A 25,452-nucleotide genomic window follows, 5' to 3' on the forward strand; every position below is an offset into this window, starting at 1 on the left:
TGGTGCGTCCCAAATTGGTGGCTCAGCCGGTAAAGCGTGAAAAACTATCCTTTGGCCTTTACATATGGAAGCTATCACCAGTCCAATACAAAACTAGTAGAACTTTCATAAAAAATTTTTTTCTCTGCTTACAAAATGGGTCTAATATCTACTCTCTAGACTTCCATTGTCTTTCGATTTAATTTTTACCGTTCACAAGATATACACCAATATTGAGATAGTACAACTTCTGCTATTAGCTTTTTATTCAAAGCAGAACAATTTAGTTCTGTACGTCGTTCAAATCCTAGTCATTTACAGGGTACAGCTGGCTTTGCCGAATAAGTGGCTAAAAGCAGCTATCTGGAAAGGGCAACACATAAAGTTCAATTCAAGGTTCCTATAACCTGATAGTACCACTGTTCTCTCCTGCAATTCTAAATAGGTCCCCAAAATCTTAGTATTTCCTAGCCAGTCGATGTGACAGGTTTTGTTTCTGGCACTGTTTTAATCAGTCTTGAACTGTTAGGTTAGCTTCGTTTTCAAGTTCCCGGTTGGTAAATCACTGTGGGAGCGTACCACGACAACTACTACCTGAATATTAAAGGTTTTTCAAAACCTGCTTTCCCCACCGGTCGGCTTTCTTTTCTCCCACTCTCTAACGGGTTTTTCTCTTTTCTCTTACCCTCAGTTCCTTTTACACTCAAGATGTGTAGGGGGATTTAAATTCCAATCCGGAACTCGGAATCGCTGGCCTTGAATGACGGGACTCGTAGTTTTCATGACTTCTCCTTAACCGCTTTTCACGCAGAGTCCTTCCTCCAGTGATAAACTACAACTCCCAGAATGTATGCTCGGGCTCCCGCCCCCCGCTATGCGCACGCGCCCTGAGGCCGCAGGATTTGAATCGGCGGCGTTGTTATTGACGCCATATTGGGGCCGGCGGCGGGTGGAAGTCAGACAGTGGAGGGGGAAGCGGCTGGATGTGTTTGCTGGAGCTCCTGCCGCTGCCGCAGCCTCTCAATCTCGCCGCATCGACCACCGCTCTCTAACTTCGGCCGCTGTTCGAGCGTCTTAGGAGCCGCGTTCTAGCCTCACATCTCACGGGGCTGGTATTGACTTCTGAAGGAGCCGGTCTCCGCGCAGGAGCGCCTCAGGCGCGGCGCAAAGCCCGAACGGACGGCGGGGGCGGCCGGAGCGTCTCCCGGGGGAGCCGTGCCTGAGGAGGCGGAAGAGCCCCCCTGACGCGGCCAGCGTGAGCCGCCGCCACCGCCCCTCCTGCTCTCGCCCCAGCCGGCCCGGGCCACTGCCCCTGCCGCGGAGGCGGCGGCAGCGGCTCTGCTCCCCTCGCCGGCGCTCCGCCACCCGGCTTTCCACTCTTGAGCCCGTCGGTTAGGCTCTCTTCGGGGCTCCGCTTTTACCCGCTTCCTTCGCCCTCCCTTCCTGACTCCACCCGAGCCCGGCGCCCCGGCCATGGCGTGCGGAGCCACTCTGAAACGGACTCTGGATTTCGACCCGCTGCTGAGCCCGGCGTCCCCGAAGCGGAGGCGATGTGCGCCATTGTCGGCGCCCACCTCTGCCGCCGCCACCCCGTCGTCGGCCGCCGCGGCCACCGCCGCTTCCTTCTCGGCCGCCGCCGCCTCGCCGCAGAAGTATCTCCGAATGGAGCCATCTCCCTTCGGCGACGTCTCCTCCCGTCTCACCACAGGTGGGACTCGGTCTTGCGGCCGCCCGGGGGTGGAGGGCGAGGGATGAGGCCGCGGGACTAGGGGTGCAGGACGGCTCTCCGGTCTTAGCAGAGTCCTCGGCGGCCACATTTTTCTTAAGGAGCTCTTTCAGTGTCGGAGACACAATAGGAATAGCCTGATATCGGGGGAGGGGTCGGGGGTGGGGTGGGTAGGGATGGTGCCTTGCCGGGTATTGTAGGGTAGAGGAAGGTCTTTTTCTTTGGGCCGAATGACTGGAATCGAGCGTTTCCGTAGTCTGGAGAGCCCCAGCGGAAATGATCAGAGAGAGTGCTACACGGAAATCGAGGCAAACGAAGGGTCACACATTTCACCCGAATCTCGATGGCTGTCTCCCAGAATCGATGGGTTGCACCTATTAACTCTGGAACTGGGTGGTTTGAGGCTAGGCGGCCGCCCCTCTTCCAGTTCAGACAGGGCTGATTTTAGTACGGAGGGCGTGGGGTGGGGGAGGGATGTCACTGGGGCGAGATCTAGGCCTGTCATTAATCACCCACAAGAACGCCACTTTGGCTGAGTCAAGACCTGTTTCCCTAGCAGGGTCAACAACAAAGAAAATGCTCTTCCCGAATACTGTAATACGATCACACTATATATGTCTAGACCTTGAGAAACTTGAACTTTTAATGAAAAGCAAGTTGTATTGAACTTCGGGGCTGAGTAGTTGCTTTAGTTAAAAGTGCTTTATTTTTGCCCATGAAAGTACTTTGGAAGGAAAGGGCTAGGCCTTGAAAATAATAAATCAACCCAAGATTCCAAGGGACTTCAGAATATTTTTGCTGTTCATCTTGAAACATTTCCTGAAAGTGACTGGGCAGCTACCTCTTGACTGCTTTGTACTGCGTTTGTGTCCGTTTTTTCCTATACTTTGAAAATCCTTGTGTGCCCCTGGCATAGTCTTAAGATAGGCTTATGTGGACTAGTAGTGTAAATGCTTCCCTTGTGTGTGTAGCATGCAAAGGTTTCATGTGTGACCGTTTGGTGATAATAAGATCTGTAGACAAAGCCTTTTCGTAGCTTGATTTACTTTTTTATCGTCAGCTTTAAAAAGAAAATCTGTGGGCAGTATTTAACTCTACTGGTAACTTGATTTGGAATTGACATAAGTTTTGTAATTTTTCAGGTCATACTTTTAAAATATCTTTTTCCAAATACATAGGGAGATTCTCAGATGCCTAGGCTACCATCTTTTGCTGTTGGAACAGTGTCAAGAATGAGTTCCTGGGATTAATACTATTTTCAGAGTTTGTCTTTTTAGTGAAAGACTATCACTGAAAATTGAAATGATACTGTGGAATCTGTACTTAATAAGGCCACTTAAAAATAGCTCTAGCTAACCAGCAATAAATTTCATTTGAGGGGGGTGAATTAATACAGTGTTAGGTTTGGGAGTTAAAGTATATTGAAGTGCTAAAATAGTCTTGAGCATATAAAGTAAGTCAGCTAGGGGCTATATTTGTCCTCACTTCAAAGGGAATTAATTCAGAAAGAATTGTGATTCTTTGCAGATCTGTCATTTCGTTGATGTATTTAAAGCATTCACTAATGCAGGTGACTCCACATTTTATATTTCGGTTAAGTGGACCATTACTATTATAATAGTAAAATGACTGGAATTATTGAAATTGTTTAAGCCGGCTGATTCAAATTCACATTTTTCCAACATATTGGTATGTTTTCTGTTTTTCAAGGTGTTTTTGGCATCTGCTGTAACTTTGATCATATCCTGAATTCTAAAGTCACACACTAACTGATATTTATTGAGTCTCTGAAAAGTTTTTTTTCCCTAGCTATTTCAATTAGAGAACAGCAGTTAAAATTGATTAACTTTTGAGTTGCTAAAATTTACCTTTTTAACTGTGGTCTTGGAATGACATTTTACATGTAATTTAGCCTTATGTTAACACGGCCAGTTTTGGGCTTGCTCTTGTATGGTTTTGGTAATGGTGTCATAATGGGAGCTGCAGTGTTGTGCAGGTATCAAACAGCTTCCCAGTTTTCATGTCCTCTAACTTGGAAATAATTTTCCAAGTACCTAACTTTTAAATTCCTGTTTTAAAAGTGGTGATTCTTTAAACTTGTCTAGAATGAATACCATATATCTTTAGCAGAAATAAGTAGCTAGGGTTGGAAATGGAAAGCAACTTACCAAAATGAAATTGACTGGGGCTCTATGGAAGTTCTTTATGGAGTTTTCATTTCTGTGGGTTCAAATATAATTTAAACAATTTACAACTAGACTACTGAAGTGCAGTTTTTTTCAGAGCATGTGTATAATTTATTATGAATTTACTTTTGTTCTCTGGATATATTTATATATGTGTTTTCTGATATGTTGCTGAAGTCATGTTGTCACTTCAGGAACTGGGTATCTTTTAAACTCTAGCTTTGTTTCTTTTGGTTGTTAGTCATCTCAGGAAGGTTTGACTTGATAACTGTTATTTAAATCAATATTTTTCAAACTATTGTGACTTAATAGGACAAAGAAAAGAACTGGCAATTAAAGTTTTATTGGAACACAGCCATGTTCATTTTTTTTTTTTTGAAGTATTGTCCATATCCCTTGCCGGTTACAACAGAGGGGTCAAGTAATTGTGATAGAGATTGTATTTTCCCAAAGATCAAATATTTACTGTCTGGTTCTTTTCAGAAAACGTTTGTCCAGTCCTCATTGAGGGTGTTGGCAGTTTGTAGTAATCTCAGGATGTGGAAAAAGAAAAGTGCATGATAACTGGAGATGGGGAGTGGCAGGAACCATTTGCTGTGGTTGGAAAAATGAATGCCTCTACTTAGCTTTATTAGTACTCATCCTGGCAAGTTTATTGAAAACTGATTTCAAAGAGTTCTATCCTTGTTGATTGGTTTTTGAAACCTCTCAATATTATCACTTAGACAAAAGATTATCATGACATTCCCTAGAGCAAACGTATGTTAATAAAATCAAAATGTATGAGACTGTCGATCAAACCTAACGCATTGTTATTCATAATTGTGTAGTGAATGAATGAGTGGCTGAATGAAGTGATCCTTCTGTGAACTCAACCTATTTGTGAATTTGCTAGACAGGTTTATACACATCATTTGACTTGCTACCATTGCTCTAGTCTGCCTTAGGAATTGAGTTGGATGAAGAGTTAAATTCCTTTGTAAGAGCTCATTGTATTTGCTGGAAACTTGCCATTAAGAATGGAAATTGCAGCTTGTGAATGGGGAAGGGTTTACAGGAACTTAGATTGTTCTGTAGACATTGATGCATGCCTGCAAATGGAGACACCAGCTGGCTTAAATGAAGTATAAATGGTTCTACACAAACAAATGAGATGTCTGTTGGAGGAGGCAACATTTCACTTCAGATGTCATTTATATTGAGCCAGAAGTGTTTTTAATATTTTGTGGTTATTTAGACAGCTGTTAGGTTGCTTCTAGTTTCTCAGTGGATTTGGCAAATAAACTGTTTTTAATGGTCTTTGTACTTTGGATTTTAAACCTGATATTTTATTTAGGACTGCGTATGTAGCTGCAGTTATTTAATAGTTCTATGAATTATGCATTTAAGAATCATGTAAGTCTATACGCCATTAAAAGCAGAGTGCAGTTGTATTCATTAAGCTATTTTGTTTTGAAAGTAGAAAAATGAAAGCCTGTCTTGAGCACAGAAACACATAGTGTAAACATGTCTAGATTAGAGAAGAGATTTGCTAACTCTTTGTTAGGTGAAAATGCTCCAATGTAAAGGAGAATAATAAAATTTCTTCAGTTTTCTTGAATGGCTTTATAGGAAAAAGAATATATTGTGTATTACTCAGGCCTTTTCCTAAGTGTTTAGATAGACAGGAAGACAGTGATAAAAATGCTTTAGTTTTGAAAGGTTGAGAAAAAGGTTCATTGGAAGTGCCCATTTTTGTATGTTTTTGCTTTTTGAAAAGAAACCTTTGATGATTCTCTTCCACTTAAAAATGTATAATGATAGCATAGGTTAAGTTTGGACCTCTTGGGTAGTTGGTTCACGAAACAAGAAAATGAAAGGTGTTGGGTCTTTTCAAGTGCCCATAAATGAATTGTGTACAAGGTTGAGTTGTGTCTGACTGCGATGTCATGGACTGTAGCCCACCAGGATCCTCTGTCCATGGGATTTTCCAGGCAAGAATACTGGAGTGGGTTGCTCTGCCCTCCTCCATTCCCAACCCTGGTTTCAAACCTGCATCTCCTACCTTGGCAGGTGGATTCTTTACCACTGAGCCACCTGGGAAGCCCCATAGGTGAATTAACCAGCAACTTATGGTCCTTGCTAGTACTTAGTAGCATTAACAGTTACTACTGCTAACCCTGTGCTAGTACAAAATGTTGTCTATGCATATGTGAAACCACAGTGCATTTCTTGACTTTGAGAAGACTGCCTACTTTCAGAAAATATGAAGAGTGGAATACTTGTTAAAGCCTATATGAACCTGTCTGGCATCTGCAGGTGGTGAAGAGGTCTTCATAAATGACCTTAGTTTAAGAGATGCATCTTCAGTTTTACTACTGAGCATAGGACTTCTAGAACTCAGCAGCTTACCTTGTTTCTCAACTTTTAAAACACACCTGAGAAATACCAGTGGCAGTTTTGGAGCAAAGACTGTTAGTGAAAAGGAATGTCCTCTGAATTTTGAGAGGATAGTTGGGACTTGTTTAGTTTGAGAATTACCTGCTATACCTTCTCTCAGTTAATGTCTTATATAGAGTTTTAAAATATCTACTGAATGTATTTGTTGAATTAAGGTTTGGGCAGTTTTAAGAAAAAAATATAATTTCACTTCTCCTTCTGTGACAGTAAAGCCACAATATGTGACAACATTTTTAAAAACTGTGACTCAGACAGATGAGTAGTAACAAGAAATACAGCATTTATTTCAGTTTTAAGACTTCGAATAGTATTTTGAGGCTCTTGAAGTACACCAAAAGTATTCCTTCATGTTTCTGAATAGTGATGATAAACCTGGTTATGCTGCTGCTGCTAAGTCGCTTCAGTTGTGTCCGACTCTGTGCGACCCCATAGACGGCAGCCCACCAGGCTCCCCTGTCCCTGGGATTCTCCAGGCAAGAACACTGGAGTGGGTGGCCATTTCCTTCATTGCATGAAAGTGAAAAGTGAAAGTGAAGTTGCTCAGTCGTGTCCAACTCTTCCTGACCCCATGGACTGTAGACTATCAGGCTCCTCCATCCGTGGGATTTTCCAGGCGAGAGTACTGGAGTGGGTTGCCATTTCCTTCTCCACATGGTTATGTGTATTACAATATTTGAAATAGCCCCATTTACAAGGATTTTACCGTTGTCAAAGATTTTACATGATTTTTAGGAAAAATAATTTGTAATATGAAGTTCTGAGCTTTCATTTCTAAAGGAATTGAATGATTTAAGTTAAAACAATTTTTTTTTTTTTTTGATGGGAAGATACTGCAATTATAATTGAGCAGGGAGAGAATCCTTGCAGGTAAATTAAAATTCTAGTGTCAGCTTTGAGCCCTTTGGTCATAGTTTTGCATTGTGCCAGATTGTATAATCTTTCTTGTGATGATAGGTTTTTGAGGGTAGTGGTAGTGGTTTTTATCCTTTCAGCACTAGAAAAATAGCTCACAATATCCTTGTAGTTTGTCTTAGAGTATAACTGCTTTCTTCTCTTTACAAACTGTAAGTCACTAATTTTTATATGTCACAGATATCATAGGTCATCCTGAAGTAGAAATGCTTTACAACATTTTGATTTTATTAAACCTATGATTTTCTTTTTCAGTAATAGTTTTTGAGTTTGACAGTATTTTTAAATTCTCTGTTTATGTACCTGGATTTTCTTACCATTATTAAAAAATGTAAGTACTTCCTCTGAAAGTCACTTATTCAGGTTTTTGTGAACCCTCTTTGAGTTTCAGATTCTAGGCTGGTTAGGCAAAGAAAAGACTGTCTCTGGGTACTGACAAGAGCTGCAACTGCTGGTACTTATAAAACTATCTAAACGTGAGGAAAAATACCATAAACTTAATCAAATACCTATTTTAATTCTCTGTGGACAGTTGTCCATATTAGCATTATTTTCACCTTGACAGCTTGAGCATTGAAATTGGCTTACTGAGTACATCACACTCTTACTACTGAAGCTTATTTATTGACTGTTTCTGAAATTGTTTGTAGTGTACATGCAGACTTTGGTTTAGTATTTATTTTCATTTCCCTTAATGTTAATTCTTAGAAAACTCGCTCTAAAAATCGAACTAAAGGGAGGAAGTTTGGAGAGATGGACCTGGAAGAGTTGCTTTTCTTTCTTTTCTTTTTTTAAAAAAGCATAGCATAATTGAACTGATGTAGCAGTTTAATAGAATGGGAGTAGAATTTGAAAGGTTACAGAAAGCCAGCTTTTCAAACATTACTTTCCTTGAACTTTGCCTTTTGTTACAAAATATTGCCTTGTTCCTAATGCTGATACATAATTCTCTGGAAGAAAAACTTTTCTAAGCAGTATAATTGGTTAAAACTGTAGGAGGTTTTAGGTGGTTGTGACAGATGGGGGAACCTGATCCATGGCTCAGGGTGAAATAGTACATTATCAGAGGCTGTTCTTGTACTCAGCATGTGTGGTAACGCTGACTTGTCAGTTTAGAATAATTCCTAACTGTTGAAACACCAATAAATCATTCTGGTTAGTTACAGATGCCTATCCTCAGAGGAAGCAGTTTAAAGACACTTGAAGCATCCCTTGTATAAATATCTGAATGTAATACAAACATTTTTTATAATTATCCTGTTACAGTCAGTGATTGTATTTGCAGGGTTCTAAGTAGATGAGAGTTATGTGCCAAAAGCTTACTACCTTAACAGTCATAGAGTTTGATGTTTCATTGTATGAAGTCTTAGTAGTACATGGCGGTGGATCCCTCTATTCTAACTGACATTCTGTTTTTCTGATTTATTTTCACTTTAGGTACTCACAGAATATTGACTAGGTGTGCTAGTATGATACTGGAGAAGGGTAGTAGATGTTAAGAGGTTAGGCTCTGAGATCAGGCTTCATTTCAGTTCAGTCGCTCAGTCGTGTCCAACACTTTGCAACCCCATGGACTGCAGCAAGCCAGGCCTCCCTGTCCATCACCAACTCCCAGAGTTTACTTCTCCTGTCTTCAGTCTTTCCCAACATCAGGGTCTTTTCAAATGAGTCAGTTCTTCACATCAGGTGGCCAAAGTATTGGAGTTTCAGCTTCAGCATCAGTCCTTCCAGTGAATGCTCAGGACTGATTTCCTTTAGGATGGACTGGTTTGCTCTCCTTGCAGTCCAAGGGACTCTAAAGAGTCTTCTCCAACACCTTAGTTCAAAAACACCAATTCTTAAGCGCTCAGCTTTCTTTATAGTCCAGTTCTCACATCCATACATGACTACTGGAAAAACCAAAGCTTTGACTAGATGGACCTTTGTTGGCAAAATAATTGTCTTTGCTTTTTAATATGCTGTCTAGGTTGGTCTTTTTTCCCAAGGAGCAAGCGTCCTTTAATTTCATGGCTGTAGTCACCATCTGCATTGATTTTGGAGCCCCCCAAAATCAACTCTCTCACTGTTTCCATTGCTTCCCCATCTATTTGCCATGAAGTGATGGGACCAGATGCCATGATCTTAGTTTTCTGAATGTTGTTTAAGCCAACTTTTTCACTCTCCTCTATCACTTTCATCAAGAGGCTGTTTAGTTGTTCACTTTCTGCCGTAAGGGTGGAGTCATCTGCATATCTGAGGTTATTGATATTTCTCCTGGCTTGATGCCAGCTTGTGCTTCATCCAGCCCAGCGTTTCTCTTTATGTACTCTGCATAGAAGTTAAATAAGGCTTGGGTTTGCCTTATTCCAGCTGTATGACCTTTCAGAAGACATTGCAGTAAAGCCTTATTTTCCTCATCTGTAAAAGTATGCATTTGATAGTAGTATCTGCCTTCTGGGGATTTCATGAGAATTAAGAGCATTTCCTGCCCCTGCGTACTGGAGATAGTTAAGTTGCTTAGTCGTGTCCGACTCTTTGCAACTCCATGAATCACAGCACGCCAGGCCTCCCTGTCCATCACCAACTCCCGGAGTTCACTCAGACTTACGACCATCGAGTCAGTGATGCCATCCAGCCATCTCATCCTCGGTCATCCCCTTCTCCTCCTGCCCTCAATCCCTCCCAGGATCAGAGTCTTTTCCAATGAGTCAACTCTTCGCATGAGGTGGCCAAAGTACTGGAGTTTCAGCTTTAGCATCATTCTTTCCAAAGAAATCCCAGGGCAGTTGGCCAACCTCAAATGGGACTTTTTCATTGTCCAGCAGTCCTGCCGTTTATTCAGTGAATAACCTTGCCTTTTACTTCTACTTCATGGAAAAAATAGAGGCCATCAAATGGCAGTGTCTTAATTTTCCCAGTACCTACTCTACCAGTGTTTTTGCATATTTTGTTTTTAGTATCACTGAGGAAGATTAAATGAGATAATTAAAGCCCTTTACATAGTGAGGGAAGGATTCCACTTGTCTCCAGAGGAACCTTTTATCCTCTGATTTTTGTCTGTCAACTAGATCTTTGCTTTTTTGGCTTTAAATAGTGTCAAGCCTCCCATTATGAAGGAAATGAAGCATCCTCATTTTTCCTCCAGCAGTCATCCAGATTCCTCCATTTCGAAACTAGATTTCAGATAGTCTGCTTAATTCCGCTGGGCTCTCAACTTACTCCTAGTATATTTGTACCTCAGATGGCTTTTGTCAAGCCAGTGATGACTTCCATGCACACAATCAGTCCCCATCTTGTTTGACCTTCCTTATAGCATTTACACTGCTGACGCTCCCTTCTTTTTGAAATAACTTGTGTATTTTAATCTTTTTTGACAGCACTGTTTTCTTCCACTTCTCCAGGTGTTCTTTTTGTTTTCATCTGGCCATGAGTTCATTAGTTCTAAGTTCATTCAGCTCCACTCCTGGCTGGCTTAATAGCTCCTTTAAGTGTATATACCTATATATATACACACACGGGTATATATAAAGCAGAAATCAAAAAGCAAACGTGTTTACTCACTATCAGTCACGTAATGAACATAGTGATTATGTTAATGTCATGTGATGAATCTCCTGAAGTAGGGCCAGTGAAGTTTAAATTGGTTTACAAGGTATTTTCCTGCTCAGGAAGGATATGTGTTAAAATTACGAACACCATCCAGGTGAGAGTGGCAAAATAAATTAGATCATCCTTAATGTTTTTGTGCTTGTAATAATCTCAGCTGCTACTGCTTTCCTTCTCTTCCTCTCCCATTTCCTGGCATGTCCAATAGTACATAAACCAAACACTTTTTAATTGCCAGTAGAGTTATTTTAAGCAGGGGATAGAAACTTAAATGTCCATAGTTCCAGGCAAGTAATGAGTGAAATAAACAAGATGGGGACTTGTGAATTCCAGTCTTGCTCCTGACCTGCTGCATCACCTGGAAACTCATTAGAAAATGCTTAACCCAGGCTCCATCCTTTATAGGGTTCATTTTAACAGAATCCCTAGGTGATTTGTGTGTGCGTTAAAGTTTTAGAAGCACTTGAGAACTTACACCCAAAAGGCAGCAGCCACTCTGAACTGAACTTTGCCACATAGTCCAATACCCACCCCCAGCCACTGCCTCCCCATCAGTAGTAGCCAGAAATCTGATCATTCAACTCTTGAATGTTGGCCACATTGTTTTGAAAAAAGTTCAGGCCAGACATGTCTTTGGACTCCATTTAATTCATGAATCATCAGTTTGCAACCTCTGGTTTCCAGATAGGCCGTATCTCGATATTTATGTGGGTAAGTGTGTTTTGGGGGCCCTGATAAGTTGTTATGAAAAACAGGTTAGTTGTTTAGCTTGATTGTGTTGCCCTACAGTCCTCTTCAAGGAGTCTGCTCTTTGTCCTTCCAGACCTTATCTTGTTTTGATGGCCCATGGTTATTTGAAATATAAGCTGAAACTTGGCACTAAATGTTTTCCAAAGCTTGCATATTTGGTTTTGGATAGTTCAGTTTCCTTTTTCTCTTCACCATTTACTTTCATTTTTTGTTCTTATTACTCTTTTTCTAGCTTGTAAGCTACTGGAGAAGATAGTAAAGAAGTAAACAACAAAAGCATCATGGCTAGCACATAGAATCTAATGTCATATAAAATAGAGGAGTGACACTTAACGTGTGTCAGGGAGGCGCTGCCTGCCGACTGAGCATGGTTTGGATTCCTTGCATTAGTGACTCATATTGTGCAGTTAACTTGTAATTTATATTTAGACCTGAAGAATTTAATAAATTGAGCCATTTACCTCAAATAAGTAATTACTATGTAGTACCAGTGAAGTAATAGAATTTGACCTGTACTAATTATAGTTATCCTTCTTCTTGTAGGGGATAAATGGATGACTCTAATGCAGTGAAATATAATGTAAATTTAGAATCTGAGTCAGTTGCCTTTAAGATACTGTAGCCAATACCCTGGTGTGCATATAAATATATGCAGATATATTATGCTTATTAGGATTCATGGTAATCCAAACAGAAGTTAAAACTGTAGATATACCTTGACAATCTTCTGTTAAAATTTGGTTCCAGGTTCCTTTAACATAGCAATAATTGTAAAGTAAATTTAAAATGGCATCAGCTCATTTTTTAAAATTGGATAGCTCTTGACTGGATAAGAATATTATCCTTAAGTTTCCCTCAAAGGACTGCTTAAGAACTATTCTAGTTTCTGATCAGATGATCTAGGAGAATAGTTGAAATTACAAAGGTGGGTCTCCATAGCAACTCCAAATTGTCTACTTGATAAATTAAAATACAGACATGGTAGTGTCTGTAGTTCAGAGCTCTAGATTTGGTCTGTTATTTTATTTGGAACAGTTCAGTTTTAGGTCTTAATAGCTACTGCAGGTTTTCTGTACTTAATTGTGTACAGATTTTCCATTTCATTTGTGTTCCTCCCTAGAACTGACAGACTTTCAAGATTTATTTCATTTTTAATCCCATTGTTTGAGCTAATCTGTTTAGATGAACTTTTAGCTTCTTTCCAAAGATACTCCATAGAGAAATTAGCATGTAAGGTGATAACAAGTGGGTCTTTCATACCAAATTTGAAACTGTTAATGTTTGATCTAGTAACTATGTCAGTTGGAAAACAGGAGGTCCATACAGGTCTGGAGCAAAAAAATTAGTTTTCACGTATCAACCAATTTTTAGACATTTTACGGTTATGGACTCTACTCTAGAAAGATACTTGGTGATGACCCTGCACCCCCATCCCCCATTTCAAGATTCTCCTTTAAACACATTTCTGATTGCTTCTAATTCCATTTTCCCCTCACTCTCACTCTCAGTCCTGTCTTGATGCTATTTCTTTTACCATCATCAGCAGCGTTTTTTTTTTTTAATCCCTGCTTTCTCCTGTTTATATTGTTGACCTTGTTCATTGTGTCCAGGGTCTTTAAAGCAGTCATTGGCAACTAAGATGAGTAAACAGCCTTTATTGTCTCAGGCCAGGCCTTTTCTTTTCACATTTACCTAAGCTTTTTGCATATATATATATATATATATATATTTCAAATATTCCAAAGGAATAGGCTCATTGATAATCTGCTTATTACAGAGAATTTCTTTAGCAACCTCAGTGATATTTACTAGATTTGGGAATAAAAATGCCCTTAGTCATAAATCTTCTAATACTGACTTTCACTTAACCTAATAAGTGCAAAAAGTCTAAATATTTTACAGTTAACCTTTGAACAATGTGTACTAGTAAATACAACGTTTACTAGCAAACAATGTTCACTAGTAAATAGTAAATACACAATCCAAAGGTGGTTAAATCCAAGGATGTGGAACCAAGCTGATGTGGAGGAACCATACCCTTGGATACAGGGTCGAACTACAAGTTACATAGACTTTAAACAGCAGGAATTCTGCACCCTGAAAATCCCCATGTTGTTCAAGATATATGTAAGAACAAGGATGATGTAGTTTTAAGGATTTAGGAAAGGGATATACCACAATCATTTGAGTGTAGGTTGTGAAAATACATTCTTTGCTCTGTGATTTGCTGCAAATTTAATCTATGCTTCACAAACCAAATATGAAGTCTGCATGATTAAAACTGGAATGTGCAACTGATAATGTTCGTGAAGCTTCACTTGACTTTCTTCAGTGGACTAGTAAATTTGTTGGCAACACAGTGTCAGATGTCACATGTACTTGGAATAGAATGTCATTTTAGTTCCATAAGAGATGGCTAGATTTTAGTTTAAGATTAAGTGAATGTAGGTACATTGTTGATGTATGTAAGGCCTTTATCTTGCTGATATGGAAGCACCTTAAGTTGACCAGATATGTAAATTGAACTTGTGAATTCTGGAATACTGTGAAGAAAGCTGAGCACCGAAGGATTGATGCTTTTGAACTGTGGTGTTGGAGAAGACTCTTGAGAGTCCCTTGGACTGCAAGGAGATCCAACCGGTCCATCCTAAAGAAGTTAGTCCTGAATATTCATTGGGGAGGACTGATGCTAAAGCTGAAACTCCAGTACTTTGGCCACCTGGTGCAAAGTAGCAACTCACTTGAAAGACCCTAATGCTGGGAGTGATTGAAGGCAGGAGAGGGGGACTACAGAGGATGAGATGGCTGGATGGCATCACTGACTCAATGGACATGAGTTTGAATAACTGTGGGAGTTGGTGATGGACAGGGAAGCCTGGCTTGCTGCAGTCTGGGGTCGCGAGGAGTCCGACATGACTGAGCGACTGAACTGACTGAACTGAAATTGGACCATTCACTAAGTAACATTGTTGATCACATGTTACCAGTATTAAAGCATCTTAAGAGCACAGTGAGGCTTAAATGACATAGTTCTATCTTAATGGGTATAAAAAGCAGTGCTGTAGCATTCAGAATTCTTCAGCTCTGACAAGTGCTGACAAAGATGTGGAGCACCTGAAACTCACATTGCTGGTGGGAATGCAAAACATAAAGTTACTCTTGAAAATGGTTTGTCAATTTTTTAGCCGTATAATCAGTCCATCCAGTTCCACTCCTAGGTATTTACTTAAGTGAAATAAAAACCTGTCCGCCTATGGGCTTGTACTTGAATATTCGTAATAGCCCCCAGTTGGAAACAGTCCAAATGTCCACCAAAAGGAGAATGGATAAGGTGTGATGTATACCATATATACACAATGAAATACTAATTAATAAAAAGGGATTACTGGTTGATGTAACATCGTGTATGAATCTCAAAACCATTTCGCTGGGTGAAGACAAAAATCTACTCTTTAAGATGGCAGCAGAGAAAGTGGTGGTGGTAAAGGTGGTGACTGAGAACAGCTAGGGTGAGAAAGTTCTTTATTGTGGTGTGGTGGTTCTATGCATGCACTTGTCAGAACTCATCAAATTGTACATTTAAATTGGTGAATTCATTTGTAAGTTATGCCTTCAGTTCAGTTCATTCGCTCAGTCGTGTCCGACTCTTTGTGACCCCATGAATCACAGCACGCCAGGCCTCCCTGTCCATCACCAACTCCCAGAGTTCACTCAAACTCATGTCCATCGAGTCTGTGACACCATCCAGCCATCTCATCCTCTGTTGTCCCTTTCTCCTCCTGCCCCCAATCCCTCCCAGCATCAGGGTCTTTTCCAGTGAGTCAACTCTTCACATGAGGTGGCCAAAGTACTGGAGTTTCAGCTTTAACATCATTCCTTCCAAAGAAATCCCAGGGCTGATCTCCTTCAGAACGGACTGGTTGGATCTCCTTGCAGTTCAAGAGACTCAAGAGTCTTCTCCAACACCACAGTTCAAACGCATCAATTCTTTGGTGCTCAGCCTTCTTCACAGTCCAACTCTCACATCCATACATGACCACAGGAAAAACCATAGCCTTGACTAGACGGACCTTAGTCGGCAAAGTAATGTCTCTGCTTTTGAATATACTGTCTAGGTTGGTCATAACTTTTCTTCCAAGGAGTAAGCGTCTTTTAATTTCATGGTTGCAGTCACCATCTGCAGTGATTTTGGAGCCCCAAAATATAAAGTCTGACACTTTTTCCACTGTTTCCCCATCTATTTCCCATGAAGTGATGGGACCAGATGCCATGATCTTCATTTTCTGAATGTTGAGCTTTAGGCCAACTTTTTCACTCCACTTTCACTTTCATCAAGAGGCTTTCTAGTTCCTCTTCACTTTCTGCCATAAGGTTGGTGTCATCTGCATATCTGAGGTTATTGCTATTTCTCCCATCAATCTTGATTCCAGCTTGTGTTTCTTCTGGCCTAGCGTTTCTCATGATGTACTCTGCATATAAGTTAAATAAGCAGGGTGACAATATACAGCCTTGACGTACTCCTTTTCCTATTTGGAACCAGTCTGTTGTTCCATGTCCAGTTCTAACTGCTTCTTCCTGATCTGCATACAGATTTCTCAAGAGGCAGGTCAGGTGGTCTGGTATTCCCATCTCTTTCAGAATTTTCCACAGTTTTTTGTGTTCCACACAGTCAAAGGCTTTGGCATAGTCAATAAAGCAGAAATAGATATTTTTCTGGAACTCTCTTGCTTTTTTGATGATCCAGCAGATGTTGGCAGTTTGATCTCTGGTTCCTCTGCCTTTTCTAAAACCAGCTTAAACATAAGGAAGTTCACAGTTCACGTATTGCTGAAGCCTGGCTTGGAGAATTTTGAGCATTACTTTACTAGCATGTGAGATTAGTGCAATTGTGCGGTAGTTTGGGCATTCTTTGGCATTGCCTTTCTTTGGGATTGGAATGAAAACTGACCTTTTCCAGTCCTGTGGCCACTGCTGAGTTTTCCAAATTTTCTGGCATATTGAGTGAAGCACTGTCACAGCATCATCTTTCAGGATTTGAAATAGCTCGACTGGAATTCCATCATAGCGATGCTTTCCAAGACCCACTTGACTTCATATTCCAGGATGTCTGGCTCTAGGTGAATGATCACACCATCATGGTTATCTGGGTCGTGAGGATCTTTTTTGTAGAGTTCTTCTGTGTATTCTTGCCACCTCTTCTTAATATCTTCTGCTTCTGTTAGGTCCATACCATTTCTGTCCTTTATCGAGCCCATCTTTGCATGAAATGTTCCCTTGGTATCTCTAATTTTCTTGAAGAGATCTCTAGTCTTTCCCATTCTGTTGTTTTTCTCTATTTCTTTGCATTGATCACTGAAGAAGGCTTTCTTATCTCTTTTTGCTATTCTCTGGAACTCTGCATTCAGATGCTTATATCTTTCCTTTTCACCTCTCTTCTTTTCACAGCTATTTGTAAGGCCTCCCCAGACAGCCATTTTGCTTTTTTGCATTTCTTTTCCATGGGGATGGTCTTGATCCGTGTCTCCTGTACAATGTAAGGAACCTCATTCCATAGTTCATCAGGCACTCTATCAGATCTAGGCCCTTAAATCTATTTCTCACTTCCACTGTATAATCATAAGGGATTTGATTTAGGTCATACCTGAATGGTCTAGTGGTTTTCCCTACTTTCATTAGATGGTACAGAGATGTATAAAGCTAAATTTTTAAAAGTTTTACCGTATCTTTCTTCTTAGGCTAGAACTTGTTCAAGACTTTCAAATGAACAAATTGTTACAGCTATCTTTTGGTACATTTTGGTTGTGCTTCAGGTGAAGCAAAAGGAAGAATAAGTAATCTTGAGAACAGTTGTGTCACCATACTGATCAAAGAGTAAGTCACACAAAAGAAGTTAAGGCCAAATTACTTTGTGCTGCTATATTTGAAGTCTTCGTGAGTAAACTTTGAATGCCTTGAATGGCACTTTTGATCAGCATGATGGTAACTGAACATAAAATGATAAATGAGTGAAGCTTGCTATGAGATTGAAACATCATTATTTTAGAAACCTCTTAAAGGATTTTGCTACTGAAAGAGTTATTTTTTTAAAAAAGGATATGTGTGCCTGACCTGGTTGGTACAGGATGTTGCACTGGTTTATTGGACACCTCTGAATCTTAGGAAGTGTGTTTCTCTTATGGTGCTTAGCTGCTCAGTAGACAGCTATTTTATTTCACATCAGTAACTTTGTTTTAAATTACAATTTCACATAAATGGAAAAGGACTGAAAATGATGACCATGTTTAATAATAAACAAATGTTAAAACATTTTGAGAAATGTTAAATATAGACATTCAACCATCCTGAGGTTAGTCATTCCAGTGTGTGATTTTTGTATTCATGTATATTTAAAACAGATTTGTTTACGCACAAAATTTTACATAAATGGAATCTTCACTAGATGTCTTTTGCAAGACATTAAAAATTTTTTTCTTTTATTTGCAAGACTTTATTTTTTAATTACTTTCTAGTTATAGTAATGAAACTGGCAGAATCTAAATGGCTAAGGGACTGCTTGATACCCCTCACAGTCTATCTCTCAAAAGCTCTAAAAGTTCTTACTGGGGAAATAAACTGAGAAAAGAGATGTGAGATTTAAGTGTATACCTAAAAACAACTTCTAGTATTAAATTTTTCAAAAAGGATTGTTTTCATTTTACATACATCTTTAGCCTTCAGTTGCATTTCAGTTTATTTCTAAATTGCATCATTTTAGAATGGTGTGGAATTACACTCCATTATATTTACGAAACATTTTATTGCCTGTTATTTTTGTTTACTTTTGCTTTGGGTTGGGAATAACAAGCTCCCTGGGATGTAGTTTCCCATGGATATCCTATGAATTTAAGAACTGTGGTGGTGGTAAGAAAGTCTGTTTGGAGGGAGTGGGAACCTCAGGGAGGAATTTTCTGAAGAGGCTGGCTAACTGTCACTATTTTGAATTAGAAGTCTTCTAAAACTTACTATACTGGCCTAAAGGATATGCTTCTTATTTTTCATTCCTCATTTGATGTTTGTGGTTCAAGAGGATGGCACTGTAGTGTAGTGGTTTTTAATTAATCATCTTTTAATGAGTGATGTGCCAATCACTTTACATGGGTTTTTACCCCAGAGATATAGGACAAAACTTTGCTGCTAAGGCTGTGATATTCATCAGTTCTGTTAAGCTTAATATTAATGGCCATGGTTGCTTAATGTATAATGGTTTTTTAGTTCACATCAACTCTGTCATTTTGTTGATCTATTGCTGCCACCTGTCACTCTTGTGTACCTGTATTTTACATACTTCTCCCTGCTTCTAATTATTTATGGTCTTGGAAAAGCTTGTTTAATAGTTCTCTGTGTGGTGAATAAATGACCTTTGAGTCTGATACTCTTAGAATATGAGTGAAATACATGTTTCAGTTCAGACTCCCTTATCTTTACCATTGAATAAAAAAAATTTTTTTTTTTTTTTTTAACTAATGACCGCTCAGAAAGAATGGCATTTTGGAATAGCTGGATTCCAGGTCGTATGTATGTGCTATTTCTGATTGAGTGTCCCCATTATGCTGAAATGAATTCCTCCCAAAACATAAGTTTTCTAGATATTTGAAGAGAATATTTTCAGTAGAACCCAACCTATTTTTTAACTTGAAAGTGTTTGTCTTGCCAAATTTTGACTTTTTTTCTTCTAGAACAAATTCTGTACAACATAAAACAAGAGTATAAGCGCATGCAGAAAAGAAGACATTTAGAAACTAGTTTTCAACAGACAGATCCATGTTGTACTTCTGATGCACAGCCACATGCATTTCTCCTCAGTGGACCAGCTTCACCAGGTAATAAAAGAATTGATAAGTGTGAAAGGAAATGTTACTTAGCATGGGAAAAAGGAAAACAAATTGCCTTTAGTCATCAAGCTCTTATTTCTCCTTGATTTTTGAAAAAACATTTATACAGGTAACTCATGATCTCTTAAAAATATGGTACAAAAAAGGTAATAGCCACTTGGATTCCCATGACTCAAAGACAGCCATCTGTAGGTAACATCCCCTAAGTGGACTTCCCCATAAATGCTATGATTCGTAGCCTCTATTAAAGAAAAAAAAAATACAGCCATATGCTTCTCTGTCAGGTATAGATGTACCTTGTCTTGGCTAAATACTGCATTCTATGGATTTCCCATAATTATTTAATAATGATAGACTTGAAATTTCTCCTATTACCATATTTACAAAAATGTCCCTGAACATATACCCTCACACACACTTGTCTTTTAGGATAATGCCTAAAGGTTGATTATTTCGATGCTACATCTGTTTTTACCTACCTTTTATTGGAGAGGATAGTTTGCAAATACACTTCTTAAAATTTAAGGTGTAAAACAGGGCTATTTGAAGTGAAGGGGATCAGTCAGTCAGTTCAGTCACTCGGTCTGACTCTTTGCAGCCCCATGGACTGTAGCACACCAGGGTTCCCTGTCCATCACCAACTTCTGGAGCTTGCTCAAACTCATGTCCATCTAGTCGGTGATGCCATCCAGCCATCTTATCCTCTGTCGTCCCCTTCTCCTGCCTTCAGTCTTTTCCAGCATCTCCGTCTTTTCCAGTGAGTCAGTTCTTCACGTTAGGTGGCCAAAGTGTTGGAGTTACAGCTTCAGCAGCAATCTTTCCAGTGAATATTTAGGACTGATTTCCTTTAGGATTGACTGGTTTGATCTCCTTGCTGTCCAAGGGACTCTCCAGTGAAGGGGATAAGTTGGTGAAATTTTGGTAAGGGGAGGTGAGGGTAGAGACAGGATTGTATCATGGGAAAGCAAGCTCCTCTCATTTGTCAGTTTACTTCTTATAAGATCAATTAAATTGGCAGCCTCAGCAAAGCTGAGATTTTGAAAGTAAATAAAGATAGCCTTAGTTTGGTAACTGTGGACTAAAGCTGGTATGCTTTATTCTTGTATATCAGTACACAAGAATTCTGGTATTCTGTTAAGAGCTGATGCTGGACACAGGACAAACATACTTAGTTACTGGTTCCAGCCATCAAGTTAATAAAGAGCAAGTATAAAGAGGAATTGGGGCAGATAAACAGGACAAGCAATTGATTGCAAATCTGTGTATTTCTGTTTATAGAATACTTGCAGCAGTGTTAATCATGGGTGACTGTCATAACCCTGAGTTCTAAAAAATATTAATTTCAGATGTTCTTTTCAAGAAAAGAGGAATGATGTTTTTGGAAAATAAAAGTACCCTAAGTAAATACATCAAGAGGAATGCATTCTGAAGAAATCTATCACTGTCTAAGTGGCTGCTACATTAATAGTCTTTAAGGATGTTGAACTGTAAAATTTAATGTTGAATGTTAGGAGTATATTCTCAGTATTTATTTTACAAAGTCTCTCGTAGCTAATAATTATTTTAAAACCAAAAAATTTATTGTTTATACTTTGTTATTCTCTCAACTCACCTTCACACTTTCCCCCCTTATATTTGATGGCATACGTCTTGCTGTTTCTTTCCAAAGTTGTAAGCTGATAGGATTAAACCTGATTTAAGACTAGGGAAATAACTGTGCTAAAGACTGATAGAAAAATGCTTTTATATGAGCACTGAAAATACTCACATGAAACCACCTCAGTTAGATGATGCTTTTCTGTGATGGCTCTAAATCTGATGAGGTTTTTGTTCATGTTGTACATAGGGACTCCATCAGGAACATCCTCACCATTAAAAAAAGAACAGCCCTTATTCACTCTACGGCAGGTTGGGATGATCTGTGAACGTTTATTGAAAGAACGTGAGGAGAAAGTTCGAGAAGAATATGAAGAAATATTGAACACAAAACTTGCAGGTAAGAGATGAGTTTTAGAGTCTTTCCAGAAACTCATCCAAAGAAATGCATTCTTTCTCACATACATTTTACACATCAATTAAATTACCCCGTCTATACTCTGGTAGGCATATTCTCTAAGAACCAGAGAATTTCAGTTCAAGAAAGGAAATGAACTTGGCTATAGCTCATGGCCCTCCTTAGTGACTTTAAGAAATAGTATTTATTAGCCATGTAGATGAACAGCAGTATTAGGAAACTAGATATTTCTTTGGATAATACCCTATCCTTTGGCTGTCTACAGAGAAGCCTAGCGGGCTACAGTTTGCTTGTGGGTTGTTTTTTTTTTTTTTAACTCTTGTTTTTTTCTATTTTTAGGTTCTGCTTCTACCTTTTTTTCTTTAAGTTATTTTACTTTTCCAAACTTTGAACTTTTTATCTTGTATTGGGGTATTAGCCAATTAACAGTGTTTGAGGTAGTTTCAGGTGAAGAGTGAAGGGACTCAGCCATACATATACATGTATCCATTCTCCCCAACTCCTCCCTCCCATCTAAGCTGGCACATAACTTTGAGCAGTTTCATGTGCTATACAATAGGGCCTTGTTGGTTATCCATTTTAAGTATAGGAGTGTGTACATGACCTTCCCAAAGTCCCTAACTAACTCTTCTCCTCAGGCTTCCCTGGTAGCTCAGACAGTAACAAATCTGCCTGCAGTGCAGGATATGTGGGTTCAATCCTTGCATGGGAAGATCCTCTGGAGAAGGAAATGGCAACCCACTCCAGTTTTCTTGCCTGGAAAAATCCCATGGACAGGGGAGTCTGGCGGGTTACAGTCCATGGGATTGCAAAGAGTTGGACTTGACTGAGTGACTAACCCTTCCTTCCTTCTCCTCAGCAATCATAAGTTCATTTTCTTAAGTGTGTATTGTTTCTTTTTAGATTCCAGATAAATATAATTTCTCCTTCTCTGACTTCACTTAGTATGACACTCTCTAGGTCCACCCATGTTGCTGCAAATGACACTGTTTCACTTTTATTAATGGTTGAGTAATACTCCATTGTATATATATACCACATCTTTATCCATTCCTCTGTCAGTGGATATTTAGGTGGCTTCCATGTCTTATTGTAAACAGTGCTGCAGTAGTGCATGTATGCTTTCGGATCACGTTTTTCTCCAGATATATGCCCATGAGTGGGATTGCAGGGTCATATGGAGAAGGCAGTGGCACCCCACTCCAGTATTCCTGCCTGGAAAATCCCATGGACGGAGGAGCCTGGTAGGCTGCAGTCCATGGGGTCGCTAAGAGTCAGACACGACTGAATGACTTCTTTCACTTTTATGCACTGGAGAAGGACATGGCAACCCACTCCAGAATTCTTGCCTGGAGAATCCCAGGGACAGGGGAGCCTGGTGGGCTGCCGTCTGTGGGGTCGCACAGAGTCGGACACGACTGAAGTGACTTAGCAGCAGTAGCAGCATGATAGCTCTATTTTTACTTTTTTATGGAACCTCCAAACTGTTCTCTATAGTGGCTCTACCAATTTACATTCCACCAACAGTGTAGAAGGGTTCCCTTCTCTCCACACCTTCTAGCATGTTTTTGGATTTTTTGGTAATAGCCATTCTGACCACTGTGAGGTAATATTGTAGTTTTGATTTGCATTTCTCTAATAAATAGCCATGTTGAACATGTTTTCATGTGCATATTGGCCATCTGTTTGTCCTCTTTGGAGAAATGTCTGTTCAGGTCTTCTGCCCATTTTGAGTGGATTGTTTGTTTTGATGCTATTGTCATAAGCTGCTTGTAAATTTTGGAGATTAATTATTGGTCACATTGTTTGCAAAGATTTTTGATTTTGTACCTTTCATTATAATTTTGCATCAGTCTGAACACTTGAAATTTAAGTGGCACTGTGTACATAATTTTATTAGAGTATCAATCTGCTGCATTCTTTTAATTATCCAGAATTTTTTTTCCATAAAATTTGATAATTAAGTGTAGTAGATAAAATATGTATGCTAACATAATCAGACTTTCCCCCCTGATTTTTAAGCCACAGATTTAATGGATATTGATATTGTAAACTTCATGATTAGGGAGTTGAAGTGCTAATATAGGTGAGAGAATTTGTTAGTTATATAACATCTTTTTCTGTGGCATCTAATTAGGTTACAGGTGGATATTTGGATTAATTACATACTTTACTATGCCTTTTTGTCCTGTTTCCTCTCATTGCAGTACATTACCATTCATAGACCACTTAGAATAATTTTCAGAGGAAAAATATCTTTACTTTTAATAAGTAAAGAAATAAGCCCCACCCAGCTTATACATGAGGTTGTGTGATTTGAGCGGATGTGTGGGTTTCCTAAGCTCCGTGCTCTTTCCATTTGATAAGCTATTACTACTGAGGTTGTGTGTCTTAAGTGTCAACTTAAAATTATTTCACTATATATATTGGACTTTTGAGTTTCTCTGGCCTTGATATATTAAGAGGGCATTTTTACAAATCATGTAATTGATAATTACCTTTATTTATAGAACAATATGATGCATTTGTGAAGTTTACACATGATCAGATAATGCGACGATATGGAGAACAGCCTGCTAGTTGTAAGTATTTCATCTTTGAACCAAATACAAGACAATCTTATGGAGATGTTTGTTATAATTTATTATAATTATCTTCATACACAAGAGAACTTAACAATATCAAGGAGAAAAAGTTTGGAGGAAATAGTAAAATTGTACTTGGCTTATTAATTTTGCTTACTTAAATATCTAGGGCAGTATATTAGGGATGAAGCTTTGGCGTGTGTTTAAATTTTGATCTGAACTTTGCACTCATTTTCCTTTTCTCTCCCTTTAGATGTTTCATGAATCACGTTTTCTGCATTTATGGGCTGCCTTGTTCCTTGTTGAGTTGTTGCAAGAGGTCCCAATTATGACATGCAGCAATGCCAATACCCCTCTGTGAATACAGGTTATTTCAAGCTTTCGTCAGTGGCAACCACTCTTAGGCAGCAACCGGATTTGGAAATTTCCTTGATGTCAATACCACCCGGATGTGGACCTTTGCTACCTGTATTAATGCCAGTGGCCTCATTTGCTGTATCATTACAATTTGGCTTCTATTAATGTTTGGAAAGGATTAAAGCTGGTATTCTAAGAACATGCCCTTCACTGGTTGTGTAAATAAAACTGTAGAAAGACACTTCAGATGAAGTTAGTGTGATTTTAATTGTGCACTACAACCAAGCTATAACCAGTTGTTAATAATTTAGATGTAATTCCAGGACATTATTAAGCAAATAGCCTACAGTGCTTCCTATGAACTAGTGAAGGAGGAGGGCATTTCTGTATTCCAGGACTTCTTGGGGTTTCAAATGGGTTTATATGATTTCCCTGTTGGGATTTTTTTTTTTTTGGTAGTTTTTATTTATTCTATCAGTCTTTTTAACGAATGTTTATAGCTGCATTTCCCTCCCCACCCTCCACCCAGTGTATCATTGTTTTATTGCCCTTGTAGTACTGGAATTTAGTTGGAAGAATAAAACATTTACTTCTAATCTGCTTGTTTTTAATGTACAGATGGGTAGTATTTGAATAAAGCCAGTGTTTTAAATGTAAGCATTTTCCAGGAATCGATTTTCTGATAAGAATCAAAGTCAGTCTTTTCATAAACTGAGTTCTGATTCCAAATTGTCTCTCTTCTCATTGCCTGATAGAAGGTTAGTTTTAACAACTGTATACTTAAAACCTGTATACATCTAATTCCCATTCCATACATGCTTTCCAGATACAGCTCTCCTATAATGAAGTGACCAAAAGGTGCTTCAGTGAAGTTTTAAATTCTATTAACATATTTCTACTAATTAAGTCATAAATATACTGGGATATGTTTATAATTGACCTAATTAGTGGAAGACAAAAGGGATTTTTCTTCCTTTTTAACTTTAGTGATTATATTTCACCAAAATTGTATTCTTTGTCTAAAACAAGGCCAAAAAGTGGTATAGGG

General features: G+C 39.0%; 1 protein-coding gene across 2 annotated transcripts; it reads left to right on the plus strand.

The window, feature by feature from the left end:
• Nucleotides 1-909: 909 nt before the first annotated feature.
• Nucleotides 910-24,645, plus strand: AKIRIN2 (akirin 2). Of its 2 annotated transcripts, NM_001252176.1 has the most exons (5): nt 1,453-1,687; nt 19,293-19,436; nt 21,295-21,444; nt 23,973-24,044; nt 24,301-24,311. In NM_001252176.1, the coding sequence occupies exons 1-5, from the start codon at nt 1,453-1,455 to the stop codon at nt 24,309-24,311; spliced, it is 612 nt and encodes a 203-aa protein (NP_001239105.1). The 2 variants fall into 2 exon arrangements, with proteins under 2 accessions (XP_060275150.1, NP_001239105.1); XM_060419167.1 differs by having other exon boundaries at nt 910-1,687; nt 23,973-24,645.
• The last annotated feature ends 807 nt before the right edge of the window (nt 24,646-25,452 follow it).

This window comes from Ovis aries, chromosome 8 (assembly GCF_016772045.2).
Source record: "Ovis aries strain OAR_USU_Benz2616 breed Rambouillet chromosome 8, ARS-UI_Ramb_v3.0, whole genome shotgun sequence".
In the NCBI taxonomy this organism is placed as follows: Eukaryota; Metazoa; Chordata; class Mammalia; order Artiodactyla; family Bovidae; genus Ovis; species Ovis aries.